Genomic DNA, 20,276 nt, shown 5'->3' with positions numbered 1-20,276 from the left:
GAAGTAACAGAGAAGACGGAAATTAACTCCAAATTTCATTCCTTTACTTTCTGTGTGTGTGGTTTTCTTTTTTAAATTTTTAATCTTGTTTTACATTTTATGGGTATCGAACTTTGAATATTCATAAAAGTAGACAGAGTGATTTAGTGAGCCCCTGTTATAGTGAATCCCTATTGAAGCCCAACTTCACCAACCATCAACCCATGGGCCATCCTTCCTCATCCCACCTTCAGTTATCCCTTTCCGTATTAGTTTGAAGCAGATCTCAGACATTGTGTCATCTGTGAGGTATTTTCATTTTTTGGGAAAGGATGTTAGAGTCAGTCCACTCACTGATTTGCTGTGGGCCAATGGCTGGACATTTAAAATAGACAGGCACTGAGGGCGGTCTGGGACTTAGTAATAGGGCCACTGCTAAGGTGAGTTATTTTGAATTTCTGCAGCTCTTAGTAATATTTGATAAGTGTCTTTTCTGTAGAGTAACACAGACTTTGTGTGTTGTCTCTGTAATTATTACTTAGCCCTCTTCCATCTTCCAAAAAGATGTTGAGCTAACTCTAAGAAAATACGTATATAAGATTTAAAAAGAGAGGAAGAAATCAGTAGAGAGTGTGAATGAGGGTCACGTTGTAAGAAGAAGTGATCACAGCAAAGAAGAGTACGTAACCGTGATCAAAGGCATGCCGCTGAATTTTCTGGTGAAATATCAGTAGGAAACAATCAGTTTTATATTACCCTTACGTTTCTTAAGTGTATCTTTTTCTCTCACTGAAGAGAAATTTCCCCTGTGGGATCTTCTGCAAGAGGCCATTTGGGTGGCTGGTGGTGGCGGTGGTGGGTAACTTGGTCTCTGAGTCGATGGCTCTCAGGGCAGCTCAGAGCATGTTTTTCATTGTTTTTGGGGTGTGCAGAAGTAATACGTGGAGTAGGTATGATTTATTGAACATCTGCTATATATCAGGCATTGTGCTGGGTGATTTTATTTCATTTAATATTCAACATATTTCTGCTCCATAGGTATTATTTTTCTCCTTTTTCGGGCAAGGAAATTGAAATTCAGAGAAAATAAGTAACTTTCCAGAGTTAGGCAGCTGTCTACTCAGATTGCTGAAAATATTTGACAGCTAGATAAGTGAATCGCTGATTTATGTTTTTTGGGTGTTAAGTGTCTGAGTATGTAGTTACGTTTTTTAAAAAAATTACCCAGGTATGTCTTTAGATCACTGTCTAACTGGAAATGTGATCACTTTGGAGAGGACAGGGTTGTGGGCCATGGTTTGCAATGGACCTTTGTATTGATGGTAGGTGTCCATGACTATTGTGTTGTTATTTTCATTGCACATTGCCAATTCTGCATTTCATTCTTTTATCTTAATGCAGAGAGAAAAGGAGCAGGAGGAAGAGAAAACTAGTTTGTTCAGGAACACAGGGAAGAATGAAGATGATGAAAGAAGAGCTATGATAACTCCTGCTCTCCGAGAAGCCCTTACTAAACAAGGTGAAAATCCTTAACAGTTGTCACTCTGTGATGCTTTTAAGCAATCTAATTTAGTAGGAAAGAAAAAAAAAAAAGAGGAAGCATAAAATAGGGATTGCCAAGAGGAAAAAAGATAATGAAGTCTCTCTGGTGAGCTCAGCAGCTGTGTTATAGTGGCAGGTGTAGCTGCCTGAAGACTCACCCTCATGTTTTTTGGGGGTCGCTTGTGTGTTGGCTGCCTGGACAAGCAGTCCTCTCTGCTTCGTTAATTGGAATGTTACTATCAGTATGACTCAAACATGCAGATAGAAAATGCTATCTATCACCAGCTTCTTTACAAATTATAGTTTATTAAGGGGAAACTATTAAATGCAAAAAAAAAAAAGCTCATATGATATAAGGCTGGGTTAATTAGAAGTGTTTTATGTAGACGTGTCATGCCTGGATTTTTGTGGTTGTACCTTATTAAGGACACTGTAGTTGAATGAGTGAATAATGTTATTACTTTCCTGTGGGAGAAAGAGTAGTGAATTGGGAATCAGGAGACTGACCTTCCAACCCTCCCTTCTCCCCCATCCTCCTCCATATTTATGAAGGACCTTTAGGTGACAGTTCTGGCAATGCAGAGAAAAATAAGATAGAGTTTCTCCTTCAAGGAACCATTAGTATGGTAGAGGAGACAGACATATATATATAAATGTGCCTTTTAGTTGGGGTAGATACTTACATTTAAGTGATTTTATGATAGATTTAAATCTGTCATCTTAATACTTGTTTTCTACTTATCTGTTCTTTGATTTCTTTTTCCTGTTTTTCTGCCTTTTTAGATTAATTCAATTTTTTATGATTCTGTTTTATGTCTTTATTGGCTGTAACACTTTTGTTATTTAGTTATATAGGTTTTGCACTATACCACTTTATCATATCATAGTGTGTCTATGAGTGGAATTACACGACTTCATTTGTTAAATAGAAGAACCTTAGAATAGCATGCTTCCGTCTGTTTTCCCCTCCTTAACCTTTATGCAGTCATCATCAAACATTGTACCTTTACATATGTTATAAGCATATGTTATAACATTGTTATTACTTTTGTTTAAACAGTCAATCATCTGTTAAAGATTTCCATAATTAAAAAGAAGCTTAGGTACTTACACATGCAGTTACCACTTTCTGTGTCCTTGTAGATCTAAGTTCTATCTGGTTTCCTTCTCCTTGTGCCTGAAGGACCACTTTTTAACATTTCTTGCCGTGTGGCTTTGTTGGCAGTGAATACTTACAGCTTTTATATATCTGAAAGTCTTTGCCCTAATTTTTGAAGGATGTTTTGTGTTGGATATAGAATTGAAGGTTGGCAGCTGCTTTTCTTTCAGCAGTTTAAAGGTGCTGCTCCACTGTCCTGTCACACATTGCTTGCGGCAGGAACTCAGCAGTCAGTCTTCTTCTTAGAAGTAATCCATCCCCCCCTTTAAGATTTTCTCTTAATTACTGTTTTTGAGTAACTATCATGTTCCTCAATATAGCTTTCTTTGTGTTTCTTTTACTTGAGTTTTGTTGAGTTTCTTGGTTCTGTGGATGTATAGTTTTCATCAAATTTAGACAAATTTTGGGCATTATTCCTTCAAATATTTTTCTGTCACACAGACCCTTTTCCTGGGGACTACATCTACGTGAATAATGTAATTAGATTTGACCCACAGCTTGCTGATGCTCTTTTCATTTTTTGAAATTCTTTTTTTCTGTCACTTTTTATTTTGGATAGTTTCTATTGCTGTATCTTCAAGTTCAGTATTCTTTTCTTCCCTAATGTTTAATCTTCCATTTGTCCAATGTATTTTCAACTTAGACATCGTAATTTTCATCTCTAAATGTTTAGTTTGGGTCTTTTAAAATCTTCCACACCTATGGCATGCAGTTATAATTGTTTTAATGTCCTTATCCTCTAATGTCTGTGTCGTTTTTGGGTCAGTTTTGGTTGATGGATTGTCATGTTTTCCTGCCTGTTTACATGTTTCATCATTGATTGGATGCCAGACCTAATTTTACCTTTTTGGGTGCTGGATATTTTTGTATAAACACTTGTACATTTTTGAGCTTTTTTAGGGGGGACAGAGATAAGTTACCTGGAAATAGTTTGAGCTTTGAGTCTTACTTTTGTTATTTGTTAGGTGAGACCAGAGCCAGCTCAGCATAATGGCTAATTATTTGTCACTACTGAGGCAAAACACATCTGAGTACTCTCCCCAATGCCTTGTGATTTTCCAGCCTGCTGTGAGCACCAGCCATACCTCTGATCCTTTCAGATGTTCCTCCCCTGCCACCCCTCTATTTTTGGGTAGTTTTTCTCTTACACATGTTTGGAAAAAATTCAAAATTTTAAATTCTGACTAGCTTGTGAAATGAAATGCCTCTGTAACTAAATGTGCTTATCTACCAGGGTCCCCAGAATTTAGACCAGTAATAATAATCAACTGCCTGCATTCCTGCTTCTGTAATCTTGCCTGCCTACTTGCCCGAATCACGTGAATGTGAAGAAGCTGAAACCAACAGCTGCTTGCCTAAGATATATGCTTAAACCAAAACTTACAGAGTCCGCCTAACTTGCCTGTAAAAAGCCCTGTATACTTGTGTTCAGGGTCCCAGGATTTCAGAACATGAGTTTGCCTGGGTCCTGCTAGTGTAATAAACTTTCTGACTCTCCAACCCCTCTGAGTGTCTGGAGCTTTCTTGCTGAGTTCGTTCCATAACACATGCACTAATCAGAGCTAAGGCAACTACTTTGTGGGAATCTTCTGCAGACTCTCAAGTCTCTCTCTATGCAGCATTCATTTCTGGTATTTGGTCCAGCAAACTCTAGCCACTTTGGTCGCAGACTGTCAGTTCCCTTTGCTGGGCTCTGGGAGTCCATCGAGCTTTGCTTGGGGCACCTCTGCCTGCTGCATGGCCTGGAAACTTTCAAGACAGTAAGCCAGGGTTATGGTAGGCTCACCTTGTCTGTTTCCCATTGCTCTGCAATTACCCTTCTTTGTTACCTGACGTTTTGTGTCCTGAAAGCTGTTGTTTCATGTAACTTGTGTTCCAAAATCAGAATGTTCTCTTTTTGCTGTACCAGTTTGTTTAAAAAGGAAATGAGATTGCTTTTGCATAGCTTTTTTCATGCTTTCCATGTCTCATGTGGCTCACAATTTTTAAATGATAGGTTGTGGAGTGGTTCTGAGAATTCAGTCGGTTGTAGTTCCTAGAATTGTATTTTTCCTCCTTTTGGGTTAACATTTCTTTGTTTTAATCTGTTGTCCGTGTGATTCTCCATCTTTTTTCAGAGATTACTGATGATAGTTCTCCCGTCATTCATTGGAAATACATTGTTACTTTTGCTTTTTGGCCCAGTATATGGGTCCTTGAAAAGAATGTGTATTCTGTAGTTGTTGAGTGCAGTACTCTCTGTATGTGTTGGGTCAAGTTTGTTTATTGTGTTGCTCAGATCTTTTAGAGCTTTATTGAGTTTTGGCCTGTGAGATCTGTTAGATATTGAGAGTTTTAAAATCTCCTCCAGTGATTTTAGATTGACTTACTGTTTCTTTATATATTTTGAGTCTATGTTATTAAATGCATATATTTTAAATTGTTTTCTCATCCTGATGAATTAAACTTTCATGTTTTCTGCTGTGGGGTTGTTGACTGCCATAATGCAAGCAAAGAAAGATGATTTTGCTAAATTTTAATGTCACCTTTTGATAAGAGGCTTTGAGTCAGTTCAATTTTGTGTTCTCTGCTTTTCCATTTAGGTTATAAGTTGATTGGGAGCCACTCTGGGGTGAAGCTTTGCAGGTGGACAAAGGTATTTATTCGTTTTTATTCAAATGCTATACCGTATATTGTTCTATTATAGACAACTTTTATATGACTATTATATGCAGTCAATAAATTTAGTGTTTAAGGATATAATTTACATTTAACAAAATGCACAGATTTTTGAATGAATTTTTAAAATCAGTTCAGCAAATTTTGGTGGATGTAGAACTCACATCTACCACCCCAATTAAGATATAAACTATTTTCCTCACCCCGTTGAATCTACTTGTGCTCATTCCTGGTCAATACTTCCCTCCCCTCAGGCAACTATTGTTCTAGTTACTATCACTGTTATTTAGTGTTGCCTTTCTAGAATTTCATATGAATGGCATCATAATGTTCAGTCTTTAGTGAGTGGCTTCTTAAGCTCAACATAATGTTTCTGAGATGCATTCATGTTGAAGTATGTATTCACTTTTACTGCTCAGTAGTATTCCATTGTATGAATGTACCACAATTTTTTAACTTGTTGATAGACATTCGGTCTGTCTTTAGTTTTTGACTATCATGAATAAAACTGCTATGTACATTCTTTTACAAAACTTTTTGTGAACATTTATTTCAACTTTCCTTGGATATATACCTACAAGTGGAATTGTTGGGTCACAGGGTAGGTATGTATTTAACTTCATAAGAAACTCCCAGACTGGTTTTAGTGTGGTTGTGCTGTTTTACACTTGTATCAGCAATTTATGAAAGTTCCAGCTGCTGCACAATTTTTGATATTGTCTTTTAATTTTAGCCATTCTGATGGGTATCAAGCAGTATCTCATCATGGTTTTAGTTTAGATTTTGCTCGTGATTACTGATTATTGGCAGCACCTTTTCATGTGCGTATTGGCCAATCTGTACTTACGAAGTGTCTGTTTAAATCTTTTTTCCAAATGAGGTTCTTTGAGTTTATATTATTGATTTCTAGAAGTTCTTTGTGTATTATAGATATGAATCTTTTGTCAGATGTACATTGTGAATGTTTTCTCTGGTCTGTGGCTTTCATTTTCTTAATGGTATCTTTTGAAATTTTTAATTTGGTTACAGTCCAGTTTATCATTTTTTTCCTTTATGGTTAGTGCTTTTCATACTCTTAAGAAATCTTTGCCATACCCAAGGCTGCAAAGATATTCTGTGTTTTCTTTCTTTCTTTCTTTCTTTCTTTTTCTTTGGCTGCTGGCTGGTATGGTATGTTTTCTTCTAGAAGCTTCATATGTAATTCTAACTTTCATATTTAGGTCTATAGTTCTTGAATTAGTTTTTGTGAACAGTGTGAGGTGTAAGAGTCAAGTTTCATTTCCCCTCATCACCCATATGAATATCCAGTTGCTTTGGCACCGTTAGTTGAAGACTTTCCTTTTCTCATTGAATTATTTTTATGCCTTTGTAGAAAATCAATCCATCATATATGAGTAGGCTTATTTATGGACTCTTTTTTTTTTTTTTTTTCCTTTTTGTCTTTTTTCGTGTCCGGCAACGGATCGCAACCCTCAGTGTCGCGCCCGTACCGGACCGGGACCGGCAACGGGATCGCAACCCTCGGTGTTGCGCCCGCACCTCGCTCAGCCAGTGAGTGGGAACCGGTCTGTGTGGGATCCGAACCCTTGGTGGGAGCGCCACCGCACTCCCAAGCGGCGCACTGTAGCAGTGCGCCACCAGGCCGGCCCCTTTATTTATGGACTCTTCATAGTCTGTTCCATTGATACATTTATGCCAGTGCTGCATTGTCTTGATTACTCTAGCTTTGTAGTAAGTCTGAAATTATGTAGTATGCATTCTCCGTCTTGGTTTTTAAGATTTCTGTGATTGTTTCCACTCTTCTGAGTCCTTTGCATTTCTGTATAAATTAGAATCAGCCTGTGAATTTCTACTGTATGCATTTTTAAAGAGCTTTATTGAGATATAATTCACATACCATACAAGTCATTGATTTAAAATATACAGTTTAATGGTTTTTTAGTAAATGCACAGGATTGTGCAACCATTACCATAATCTAATTTTAGAACATTTTTGTCCTCTCTAAAAGAAATACTGCACCCATCAGCAGTCAGTCTCCATCCTCCCTCCTCCCCCAGCCCTAAAGAATCATTAATTTCCTTTCTACCTCTATAAATTTGCTTAATCTGGACATTTCATACAAATGGAGTTGTATAATATGTGGCTGTTTGTGCCTTCTTTCACTTAGTATAATGTGTTCACAGTACATCCAAGTTGTACCATATATCAGTCTTTCATTCCTTTCTATGGCTAATAATATTCTATGTATGGACATAACACATTTTGTTTATCCTTCATCAGTTGGTGAATATTTGGGTTGCTTTTACTTTTTGGATATCATGAATAATGCTGCTGTGGATATTATTATATGTACATGTTTTTGTGTGGACATATATTTTCATTTTCTTTGGTTATATACCTAGGAGTGCAATTGCTGGATCATGGTAACTTGGTGTTTTTAGTCATTTAAAGAACTGCCAAACTGTTTTCCAAAGTGGCTGCACCATTTTACATTCCTACCTGCATTGTACTAGGGTTCTAATTTCTCTGCATCTTTGCCAATATTTGTTATTATCTGTTTTTTTTGATTATAGCCATCATAGTGGGTGTGAAGTGGTATCTCATAGAGGTTTTGATTTGCATTTCCCTTATGACCAGTGATGTTGAACATCCTTTCATGTGCTTTTTGGATGTTTTTATCTTCTTTGGAGAAATGTCTTCAAATCCTTTGTCCATTTTTACATTTGTTAATTATCTGTGTATTGTTGGATTGTAAGAATTCTTTATATATTCTGGATCAGAGCTCCTTATCAGGTACATGATTTGCCTCTCTTGCTGCTGTTTGTGTCTGCGCTGTGTGTGTACTGCAGGAGTGACTCAGGCCTCCTGCAGCAACTCAGCTCTTGGTGGTAAAGAACCTTCAGTCCTGTCTTCCAAACCTTTTCCCAGTCTGTCCTGTCCCTGGCAAGGTTCCCAAAACAGAACTGTTCTCTGCCTTTTGCTGTTATTAGTTAGCTCAAATCTGACAGTTCTGAGTGAATTAACCCTTCTTCTCCAGTCATGTTTGAAACCAGAGGGTTATACAAAAAGGTGGATACAATGAAATCAGAATAATTTTTCTCCTGAGCCACTTACCACAGCATATGGTATGTGCTCAGTGAATATTTATAAAGTAAACATATAGTAAAGATCTAAAATCAAGGCATTACCTTTGTAATAATAAGTGAAATATTGCTCTAGCACTTTGAGCTATAGAGTGTGAAAGCACTTTGAAAATTAATAAATTATGATAATGTAAGGAGCTTTTACCTTTAGGCTTGGAGGTGAACATAATTAGTATAAGCAGTGTAAGATAATATTAAATGAGTAGCCCTCAGTGAACCATGACTAGTCACACCCTTGTTCAGTCCTCTCCCATGTGACTCTACGCTTGGCCATTTGACCTGCTTTGGCCAATACGATGTTGCAAGCACAGTGCAAGCAGAGGCTTTGTAAGTGCTTGCACACTGAGGCTTGTCCTGCTGTAATGTTTCCTCTGGGAACCCAGCTACCAAGCTGTAAAGAAGCCAGTCTAGACTACTGGAGAAAGAGAGGCTAAGTGAAGAAGACCGAGGAGCCCCAGCCAGCAGCAATTGTCAGACATCTAAATAGAATCACCTTGGATGTTCAGCCCCAGCCAGACTCCTTGCATACAGCTGTATGAGTGACCTCCACTCACACCGCACGGATTGGAAAAACCACCCCACTGACTCGCAGGATCGTGAGGAAATTATAGGTTAGTATTGTATTTAGTCACTGGGTTTGGGGTAGTTTGTTATGTAGCCACAGGTACCTGAAGTAAGTGGTCATGGTTTGCTGCCAGTTTGATAGGGTTAGATATCTGTTTGGTGAGGAAAACAGTCATAGTGAAAGATGACAAAGCTTAAGCTGCTGAAAGCCTGAGTGAAAGAAAGCGCTCCTATGGCACAGCTGTGGATTTAGACAACCAGGATGAGAGAAGGGCAGGAAATGTTTTTTTTTTTTTCCTTTTCTCAATTCTGTTTTGAGGGGTATTTGGCTGGAAGATTAAGGGCCTGGCAAGCATTCCATCAAGTGCTTTGTGGCTTTGCCATCTTCATTTTCTAAATCTCTGTCATCTGGATGGACTCCTGGAGAGTAGGAGGTTCTTTCAGCCAGAAAAGCATGACTTTCAGGGTACTGATGTAGGAGGGCATGCGATTTGATGAAGAAGTCTCTTAATTTAATTGACAGTCTGTTTTCCCATTCTTACCGCCGCAGTGTCCAAGTCTGGAAAATAAATATATTTATCATAAATAGATGGCATATATAGGGTATATAATACACACATATATAGTACATATATCATTGTGATATTGTGATATAATAAGAAGTATATATTTGATCTTTGTTCTTGGTTCCTGACACAAGAGCTTCTAAAACCCTTTGAATTTCCTGAGTGATAGGGGTGAAGGGAGTATCTTTTGTTATTTACGATAAGCCCTTTTCAACCTTACCTGAGTTTATGTTAATAAGGTGACTCTTGGTGGGGCAGTCTTCTGGGACTGAGCCCCTAATCTGTGGCATCTGATTCTAACTCCAAGTAGTTAGTGTCAGAATGGGATTGAATCGTGGGACACCCAGTTGCTGTCTGGAGAGTTGGAGAATTGGTGTGGAATAAACCACACATTTGGTTCAGAAGTGTTGGAGGTGAAAAGCAGTTCTTAATCATATATGATATAGCCCTTTTACTTTTCATTGTAACTGTAGCTTTACTACTGTTGAGTAACAGTTGTTAATATAGAAATATCACAAGGACTGCCTAAGTTGCATGGCACAGGGAGTAGGAGAAGTGGACATGGGACAACACTGCAACCCTGTCAGTCATTCGGTGTGTACCGAGTGCTTTCTGTGAGCCTGGAGGTTGTGGAAGCTGATGGAGATATGGGGCTGCCTTCGTTGAATTTTGGTGAAAATGTTTCTCTCTTGTTTTTACTTTGTCTTTTCCTGTTTCCCACCCCCTACCCCCAAATGAAACTGCAGTAAACTTGAACCTGGATCAGGAGTTGATTTGATAAGTTACTTTATGTCCTTGCTGATTTTCTGTCTGCTTGTTCTGTTCGTCTCTCATTTCAGTTCTACCAGTTTTTGCTTCATGCACTTTGAAGCTCTGCTGTTAGGTGCACACATGTGTAGGATTGTTATGTCTTCTTGGTGAATCTACCCTTGTGTTATTACGCAATGTCCCTCTTTACTTATGGTAAGAGTCTTTGCTCAGTAGTTTGCTGTGATGTCAGCATAGCCACTGTAGCTTTCTTTTGATTAGTGTTTGCATGCTCTACCTCTCCCCATGCTTTTGCTTAACTCTGACTTCCTTTAGCATTCCTCTTAGAGCAGGTCTTCTGTCAATGAGTTCTCTTAGTTCTTTTCCGTCTGAGAATGTCTTTATTTTGCTTTCATTCTTGAAGCATATTTTTGCAGCTTATAGAATTCTGGGTTGACAGTTCTTTTCTTTCAGCACTTTAACAGTGTTGCTTCATTATCTTCTGGCCTTCCTTGGTTTCTGATGAGAAATTCTCATTAACTGATATCATTATTCCCTTACAGTGAGTTGTGTCAGAACATAACATATATGTTCCTAAAGATCACCACATCATGCAGAATCATGCAATAAAAACCACAGGGCCTATGGGAAATATGGAGATAGGGACAGAACACTCAAAAACTTTGTCAGTTGAGAAAAAGATGGGAACCTAATAAAAATGGTAGTGTGATTTTACACGTTAAGTGGCTAAGAAATACATAAATATTGCAATAAAATGTCACTTTACCTCGAAAAAGATGTGAGGTTTGCACTAGAAGGGCTGTTGGGAGGGTGCAGCCTGTGCTCTTGTGAGGTGGGAGGGAGGTCGTGTGGGCGTGGATGGTAGGTCACATCCATGGATGGGCACAGCTCCTGACCCATGGTGAACCGAGCTCACTGGAGGACGTGTGACCTGCGTGTTTCTGTGTGCTCGTGTGGCTCAGTCCACAGGGTCCAGGTTTCTGTGTTCACCTGGTGTTTCTCGCAGATGAAATTGTGTATAAGCAGATGTAGAGTTTATGTTATGCCAAGTTGTTCCCTAATACAAGGGTACTTCAAGATGTTCACGGAAAGATTCCTATTATCTTTTAATTCTGCTTTTCACGAACTTCTTGAAGTACCCGTGTATGTCAATGTGTTGGAACAAATTCATGTTTTAAAAACAAGCGTTACAGCAGAGGTATATATATAAAATGTGCCATTTTCTCTGGCTGCTTTTGAGCTTTTTCTTCATCTTTGATTTTTAGCAGTTTATTTATGATGTGTCTGGGTGTATTTCTTTGGGTTTATCCTATATGCATTTCCCTATACTAATTAAATCTGTAAATTTAAGACTTTCATCAAATTTGAGAGGTTTTTGACTATTAGTTCTTTAAATAATTTCTCTGTACCTCTCCTCTCCTTCTGACCCTTCAATAAGACGTGGTAGGCCTTTTGATGTTCTTCCACATGTCCCAAAGCCTCTGCTCATGTTTTTTCAATTCTTTTTCTTTTTCTCTGTTCTTCAGAATGATATACTTTTTGTTTATTATTCTTCAAGTTCACAGACCTTCCTCTGTCATCTTTATTCTCCTATAATAATAGCTGCTTTAAAATTTTTGCCTGGTAATTTCAGCATTTGGGTCGTTTCAGAGGTGCTGTATATTGATTGTATTTTTTCCCGTGGGTGTTAGATGTTTCTAGTTCCTTGTATGTCTAGAACTTCAGCAAGATTTTTTTTAAAAGGTGTCTTAGTAAAACCAGAGGTTGGTAAACTTTTTGGAACTTTCAAAAATAAGCATTTTATTCATTTGTTTTGAAAAAGACTCTTCCATGCTATGCTATGCTAGTAGACAAGTTGGTGGGGAGGGTCTATTAACTCTTAGTGGAATGCCAGGCCACAGATAAGTGATGAAAAGAACATTGTCAGCACTCGAGAACAGAGTGAAGTAGAGCATGTAGTGATGGATTATGCTGGTAGTAGTGGGAAAAACAAGCACTTTTTGGTAAAAAAAATATAATCAAATAGTGCTGAAACTTGTGGCCTTATATTTGGTGAAAAAATTTACAAACTTGTGGATGATTCCAAGTTTATGTTTCAAATCACTTGTCCTCAAGGAAATTGTACTTTTTTTCACTATTAAAATAACACATGTTCTTTGGAAAAAACAAAAACAAAACAGAGAAAATAAAATTTGTATTCTGCTATGCAGAAATTTTGGTGTATTTCCTTTTAGTCTTTTTTTCCCATTTGCTTTTACATATGTTCGTATGTATTTGAAATCATATTGTATATGCAATTTTCTATCAGTTGTTTTCATTTAACATTGTAAAATAGGCACTTTTCTATTAATTTTTTTTTTTTTTTAATGGCTGGCCAGTATGAGGATCTGAACCTGTGACCTTGGTGTTGTAAGGCTGCACTCTAAAAATTTTTTATGAATTATTCTTAATGAGTAATCACTGATGAATGTGCCATGATTTAATTTGTCAGTCACTTCTTGGCCTTTTGGTGAAGATTGAATGTAGTATCTGTTCTTATCAGTTTAATTTGTCATTCACCTGGTGACCGATGAGGTTGTTTCCAGTTTTTCCCCCCACCGTTATAATTAATTATGTGAAGAATGTGCTTTTGCACGAAGTTATTTCCTTTTAGATTATTTCCTTAGAGTGAAGTCCTAGAAATGACAAAGGGTTTACAAATGGTTTTTTCTTATAATTTTCTATGAATTGTTTGTCAAAACTGTTAACAAAGTCTGGATATGTCATTTTTTGAAATTATTTTTCCTAGTTTATTTGTTGGCCTCTGATTTTTGATGTATTTAAATTTTATGTTTTTATGTATTTTTATCCATTTACCTTTGTGTTTTTTCCTTTTTTTAAAAAGCTTACAGAATTCTTTCAAACCCAAGGATTTGAAAAATAGTTACTTCTGTATTTGCTTAGATTTTTTGTTTTGCTTAGGTTTGTTTAATCAGTTTGGAATTTGCTTTGGGGTATGAAATAAATATCTAAATCAGCAGTAAACAAAACTTTTTCTAAAAGGGCCAGATGTAAATAAAATTTGGTGACTGTTTTAGGCATACTGCTCAACTCTGCCATTGTAGCATACAGGGAGTCACGGATAATACATAAACATGCAGGGGTGACTGTATTCCAGTGAAATTTTATTTACAGAAACAGGCAGTGGGGCACATTTGGCGCATGGGCTGCTGTTTATTAACCTCTTAATGGAGCTCTCCACTGCCTCCTTTCAAAGATTGAAAAGTCTGAAATTTTATCTCACTTGCAAGCTAACAAGTTAGCCTGCCACAGTTTCATGGATGCCCACAGAAGAAAGCAGACTCCTCCTGGTTAGAGAGAAGGACAATGCTATTACTCATAATAATAATGGTAGCTGGACTATGGTCATTTGCCCTGGTTCCTGAGCCCCAGTTCCCATAAAGCACCATTTAGGAGGGCCAGGTAATATCTGCACATACGTTATGGAAGAGAAACCCTGAGCTTAGGGAACATGAATCTTTTATAATTGGCAATAATCCTGTCTGACCGTTGCCCTAGCAGGATACATTATCTTTATTATAATGGACAGGAAACACACCTACCGTTTGCTCCAGAGGGAGATACTCTCTTTATCTTCTAGGGCTGTTCACCATACAGACATTTTTGAAAAGATAGTCTGGAACAAAGGCAGTCAGTGCTTCTGCTTATAAGACATTCAAAGAGAGGCCTATGGAGGATTGTCCCCCACACCCTGTCTCCCAGCACCCCTGCCCTCACCCCCAAATTGATGTGCAGAGAGCCGAGCCTTGAATGGTGTCTTGCATTTATTCAGTGTGGCTCTGCTGGGCTGCAGTTGTATTTCCTCAGGCTCTTGTTTGCCTTGAGGACAAGAGTTCATGAATTAATGAATCTGAGGCTATCTCTGTGTATTTTCTCCTACATTTATAACATGAACGCTTTTAATTCTAAGCATGTATTGCTCTCAGGTCTTTTGCTTTTTAGCTCTGCCTATCTACTAATTTTCAGACGTGGGAGCACTTTGAAAATGTAATATCTGGGCACTTCCAGTCTGGAAAAGATGACATAAACCCTTTTTTCTGCTTCCTCCCACTAAACACAACTATTAACCTTGGGAAAAAACACAAGAGGCAACCAGCAAGAACTCTGAAAGGTGGAAAGAGGAAGGCTATCTGGTTTGTGTCCCCAGGACTGGAGGAACAGCACAATGGCAGGATGTCGTGTATCCCCCACCTAAGAGAACGCAACCCGTGTTTGCTTCTCCCAGCCTAGCAACAGAAGGGCACCTAGGAAGGCTCGTTCCTTCCTTGGCTTGAATGGGAGTCCCTCCGACAGAACAGCAAGCCCAGTACCACATGCACATGGGATCAGTAGGGATCCCCACTAACAATAAGCTGCTAGGGCAAGTGCTGTCCTTCCTTGCCTGGTTTGAAATTTCTCTCCTCTGCCAAGAGACACCAGGTTGAAAGAGAGAACCCTCCCCCTCCCCCAACAAGTGGCCTGGCCTGTCACGTATTCTTCACCCCTGGTGGGCCTGAGACTCCCTTCCCCTACCAGGAAATATTACAGTGGCTGGGTGGCACTGGCAAGAGGGACCCCACCACAACAAGTGGCCAAGCTGGAGACCTCCATTGGGCCAGCCAGGAGGAATCCTTCCCACCCTCTTAAATAGCACCAGCAGGGACTAGTGGGAGCCCAGGAGAAATTACACTGCAAAGGCTCTGAAAATTAAACTGCTGTTGAAACCATAGCACACAGAGGTAGGCCAGGACTTGCAGGCTAAACTGAAACAAAGTGACTGCCTACTAAAATGAAAGAATTAAATCCAGTCTAGAGTCTCTTAATATAATAGACAAAATGTCTAGGAAGCAACAGAAATTCACATGTCATACCAAGAACCAAGAAAATCACAACTTGAATAAGAAAAGATAATCAACTGACAACCAGCACCAGATCAATGAGGTGATGGAATCAACTGACAAGGATTTTAAAGTAGCTGTCATAAAAATGCTTCAGCAATCAGTTACAAACTGTGTTGAAACAAATGAAAAAAATAAAAAATCTCAGAAAAGAAAAAGAAGTTATAGAAGAACCAAGAGGGAAACATAAAACTGAAATTTATGGGGCCGGCCCGATGGCGCACTCGGTAGAGTGCGGCGCTTGGGAGCGTGGCGGCGCTCCCGCCAAGGGTTTGGATCCCATATAGAGACGGTCCGCTCACTGGCTGAGCGTGGTGCAGGCGTGACACTGAGGGTTGTGATCCCGTTGCCGGTCGCGGTACAGGTGCAACACTGAGGGTTGCGATCCCGTTACTGGTCATGAAAAAAGACAAAAAGGGAAAAAAAAAATTGAAATGTACTGTCACAGAAATAAAGAACTTGCTGATGGGCTCACTAGTTGAGTGGAAATGACAGGGCAGAGACAGTGACCTTAACAGATCAATAGCATGATCTGTGAACAGGATAGATCAGTAGAATTTACCCAATCTGAACAACAAAGATAGAAATAGACAGGAAGAAAACATTAAGTAGATCCATAGAGATTTGTGGGTCAATAATCAGAGATCCAGCATCTATGTCATCAGAATTGGAGAATGAAAATAAGTGGTGCTGAAAGAGTGTGTGAAGACACACGAGGGCACTTGAAAGAGTTCATGGAGAAGTCTGTATTACTTCAATTCTGTTTTTCCACAACTTTTTGAAGTACCCTTGTAATGGTTGTAAATGGCCCAAATTTGGTGAAAGTCACTGACCTACAGATTTAAGAATCTGAGTGAACCCCAAACAGGATAAAACCAGAGAAATTCACAGCAAAACACAATCAATGATCTGAAAACAAAAAAGAAAAAAATCTCTAAAGCTGTTAGAAACAATTTGTTATCTGTAGGGTAACACCAATTTGGGAGGAAGCAGACTTCTCCTCTGAAACAATGGAGGCAACAGGAAAGTGGCACAGCATTTTTCAAGTGCTGAAAGAAAAGAACTGACAATCCTGAATTCCATATCTGGCAAAACTGTCCTCCAGGAAGGAAGGGTAAATAAAGACATTATCAGATGAAGAAAAACTAAGAGAATTTGTTGCTAACAGACCTGCTCTTTTATTTTTTATTTATTTTTATTTTTTGTCCTTTTTGAGACTGGCTACACTGTGCTCAGCCAGTGAGTGCTGTGAGTGCACCGGTCATCCCTATATAGGATCCGAACCGCGCGGGAGCGCGCTGCCGTGCTCCCAGCGCTGCACTCTCCCGAGTGCGCCATGGGCTAGGCCCAGAGACCTGCTTTTTAAAAAAAATTTTAAATTAATTTAATTTTACTTCTAAAAATACAAACTGGTGGCAGCAGAGCTCGCATCTGAAGAATAAAGCATGTCCAATTTGCTGGTGGCTGCTTGGTTTTTCTTTCGAATACCTGACTCAGAACCTGCACAGGATGAGGTAGAGGGGTCTGTAATCGAGCCCGACATACATGCATATGTTTCTTCCATGCATCAGTTTATTAATTTTTTAAAATTTAATTTAATATTATTTTACTTTTCAATATACATTGTACTTGATTTTCATGTCCTTTTACCCGTTCCCCACCTTCCACCCCCCCACATTGTATCTGTGCACTTGGCTTAAATAGTTAAAGGAATTTTTGTGGTTATTCTGTCTTCTTTCCCCCACCTTTTATTTGTTTGTGTGTTTATTTATTTATTAATTTTTAGCTCCCCAAAATAAGTGAGAACATGTGGTATTTCTCTTTCTGTGCCTGACTTCTTTCACTTAATATAATTTTCTCTAAGTCCATCCATGTTGTTGCGAATGGTGGTATTTTGTTCTTTTTTATAGCATAGTAGTATTCTGTTGTGTGGAATGAAATACCACAGTTTTCTTATCCACTCATCAGATGATGGACATTTTGGCTTGTTCCAGCTCTCGGCTATTGTATATAGAGCTGCAATAAACATTGGAGTATAGGTATCCCTTCGGCAGGATGATTTCCATTCCTCTGGGTATATTCCCAGCAGTGGGATCCCTGGGTCATATGGTAGATCTATCTGTAATTGTTTGAGGAACCTCCATTTCATTTTCCATAAAGGCTGCACCATTTTGCAGCCCCACCAACAGTGGATAAGAGTTCCTTTTTCTCTGCAATCTCTCCAGCACTTATTGTTCTCAGTGTTTTGGATATTAGCTATCCTAACTGGAGTGAGATGTTATCTCATTGTGGTTTTGATTTGCATTTCCTGGAACTCAGTGATGTTGAGCACTTTTTCATGTCTGTTGGCCATTCGTATATCTTCCTTTTAGAAATGTCTGTTCAGCTCCTTTGCCCATTTTTTAATTTGGTTATTTGTTTTTTGTTGTAAAGTTGTTTGAGTTCCTTGTATATTCTGGATATTAATCCTCTGTCAGATGTAAATTTAGTAAATATTTACTCCCACTCTGTTGGTTGTATTTTTACTCTGTTGATTGTTATTTTGCTGTGCAGAAGCTTTTTAGTTTGATATAATCCCATTTGTTTATTTTACCTTTAGTTTCCTGTGCTTTTTGGGTCCTATTCATGAATTCTGAACCCACTCCTGTTTCCTAGGGTGTTTCCTCTATGTTTTCTTTAAGGAGTTTTATTGTTTCAGGATGTATATTAATTCTTTAATCAGTTTTGAGTTGATTTTGGTATATGGTGAAAGATACGGGTCTAGTTTCGTTTTCCTACATATGATTATTCAGTTTTCCCAGCACCATTTGTTGAAAAGGCAGTCTCTTCCCCAGTATGTAGACTTGTTGCCTTTGTCAAAGATCAGATGGCTGTAGGCATATGGGTTAATTTCTGAATTTTCCATTCTGTTCCATTGATCCGTGTGTCTGTTTTTATGTCAGTACCATGTTGTTTTGGTTATTATAGCTTTGTAATATAGTTTAAAGTCAGGTAGTGTTATGCCACCAGCTTTATTTTTTTTTGCTCAGGATTGCTTTGGCTATGCATGGTCTTTTGTTGTTCCATATAAATGTCTGGATAGCTTTTTCCATCTCAGAGAAAAATGTCATTGGAATTTTGATGGGGATTGCATTGAATTTGTAGATCACTTTGGGTAATATGGACATTTTCACAATGTCAGTTCTTCCAATCCAAGAGCAAGGGATATCTTCCCATCTTCTTGTGTCCTCTTTAATTTCTCTCAACAGTGGTTTATAGCTCTATTTGTAGAGATTTTTCACATCCTTGGACAACTTTATTCCTAAATATTTTATTTTTTTGGTGGCTATTGTAAATGGGCTAGCTTTCTTGATTTCTTTTTCTGCATGTTCACTGGTGGAGTATAGAAATGCTACTGATTGTCGTGTGTTGATTTTGTACCCTGCAACTTTGTTGAAATCGTTTATCAACTCTAGGAGTTGTTTTATAGAAGCTTTAGGCTGTTCAATATATAGGATCATATCATCTGCAGAAAGGGACAGCTTGACTTCATCCTTTCCAATCTGTATGCCCTTGATTTCCTTCTCTTCTCTGATTGCTCTGGCTAGTACTTCCAGCACTATGTTGAATGGGAGTGGTGAGAGTGGGCATCCTTGTCTAGTTCCTGTTTTTAAAAAAACAGCTTTCAGCTTTTCCCCATTCAGGATGATACTGGCAGTGGGCTTATCATATATGGCTTTAATTATATTGAGATACTTTCCATCTATGCCTAACTTGTAGAGAGTCTTTAACATGAAAGGATGTTGAATTTTGTCAAATGCTTTTTCAGTGTCAATAGAGATGATCATGTGGTTTTTGTCTTTGCTTTTATTAATGTGGTGTATCACATTAATTGATTTGTGTTTGTTGAACCAACCTTGCATCTGTGGGATGAATCCCGCTTGATCATGGTGTATAATTTTCCATGTGTGTTGCTGTATGGTTAGCTAGTATTTTATTGAGGATTTTTGCATCTGTATTCATCAAGGATATTGGCCTGTAGTTTTCTATTTTTGATGTATCTTTGTCTGGTTTTGGTATTGTGGTGATATTTGCCTCATGGAATGAGTTTGGGAGAACGGCCTCTGTTTCAGTCTTTTTAACAGTTTGTGGAGAATTGGTATCAGTTCCTCTTTGAAGATTGGTAGAACTCTGCAGTGAACCTGTCTGGTCGTGGGCATTTCCTTGTTGGGAGCCTTCTGACGACAGCTTCAATCTCTTTTATTGTTATTGGTCTGTTCAGATTTTCTATGTCTTCTTGGCTCAGTTTTTGTAATTTGTATGCATGCAGAAGTTTATCCATTTCTTCCAGATTTTCAAATTTGTTGGCATATAGATGTTTATAGTAGTCTCTAATGATTCCTTGTATTTCTGAGGTGTCAGTTGTAATATCACCTTTTTGTTTCTAATTTTTGTTATTTGGGTCTTCTCTCTTCCTAGTCTTGCTAAAGGTTTGTCAATTTTATTAATCTTTTCAAAGAACCATCGTTTTGTTTCATTGATCTTTTGTATTGTTTTTTGTGTTTCTATTTCATTTAGTTCTGCTCTGATCTTAATTATTTCTTTCAGTCTACTAACTTTAGGTTTGGATTGTTCTTGTTTTTCTAGATCTTTAAGGTGAAGTGTTAGGTTATTTATTTGCCATCTGTCCATTCTTCTGAAGTAAGCATTTAATGCAATCAATTTCCCCCTTAAAACTGCTTTTGCAGTATCCTATAGGTTTTGGTATGATGTGTCATTATTTTCATTCGTTTCAAGAAATGTTTAGATTTCCTGTTCAATTTCTTCTTGGACTCACATGTCATTAAGTGGAATGTTGTTTAATTTCCATGAGTTTGTATCATTTTCAGAGTTTCGTTTATTATTGATTTCTAATTTTAATCCGTTGTGACAATAAAAAATACATGGAATAATTCCAATTTTTTTGAATTTGTTAAGACT

General features: G+C 38.1%; 1 protein-coding gene across 1 annotated transcript in view; it reads left to right on the top strand.

Moving 5' to 3' along the window:
• Positions 1-20,276, top strand: part of TYW1 (tRNA-yW synthesizing protein 1 homolog (S. cerevisiae)) — a 232,527-nt gene that overhangs the window by 40,451 nt on the left and 171,800 nt on the right. The window contains exons 8-9 of the mRNA XM_008582989.1: positions 1,381-1,498; positions 5,263-5,315. Of these exons, the coding sequence (XP_008581211.1) occupies positions 1,381-1,498; positions 5,263-5,315 (171 nt within the window). The remainder of the gene's footprint in view (positions 1-1,380; positions 1,499-5,262; positions 5,316-20,276) is intronic.

Source organism: Galeopterus variegatus, unplaced genomic scaffold (genome assembly GCF_000696425.1).
Source record: "Galeopterus variegatus unplaced genomic scaffold, G_variegatus-3.0.2 Scaffold2788, whole genome shotgun sequence".
Taxonomy (NCBI): domain Eukaryota; kingdom Metazoa; phylum Chordata; class Mammalia; order Dermoptera; family Cynocephalidae; genus Galeopterus; species Galeopterus variegatus.
This window is presented reverse-complemented; position numbering and strand designations above follow the sequence as displayed.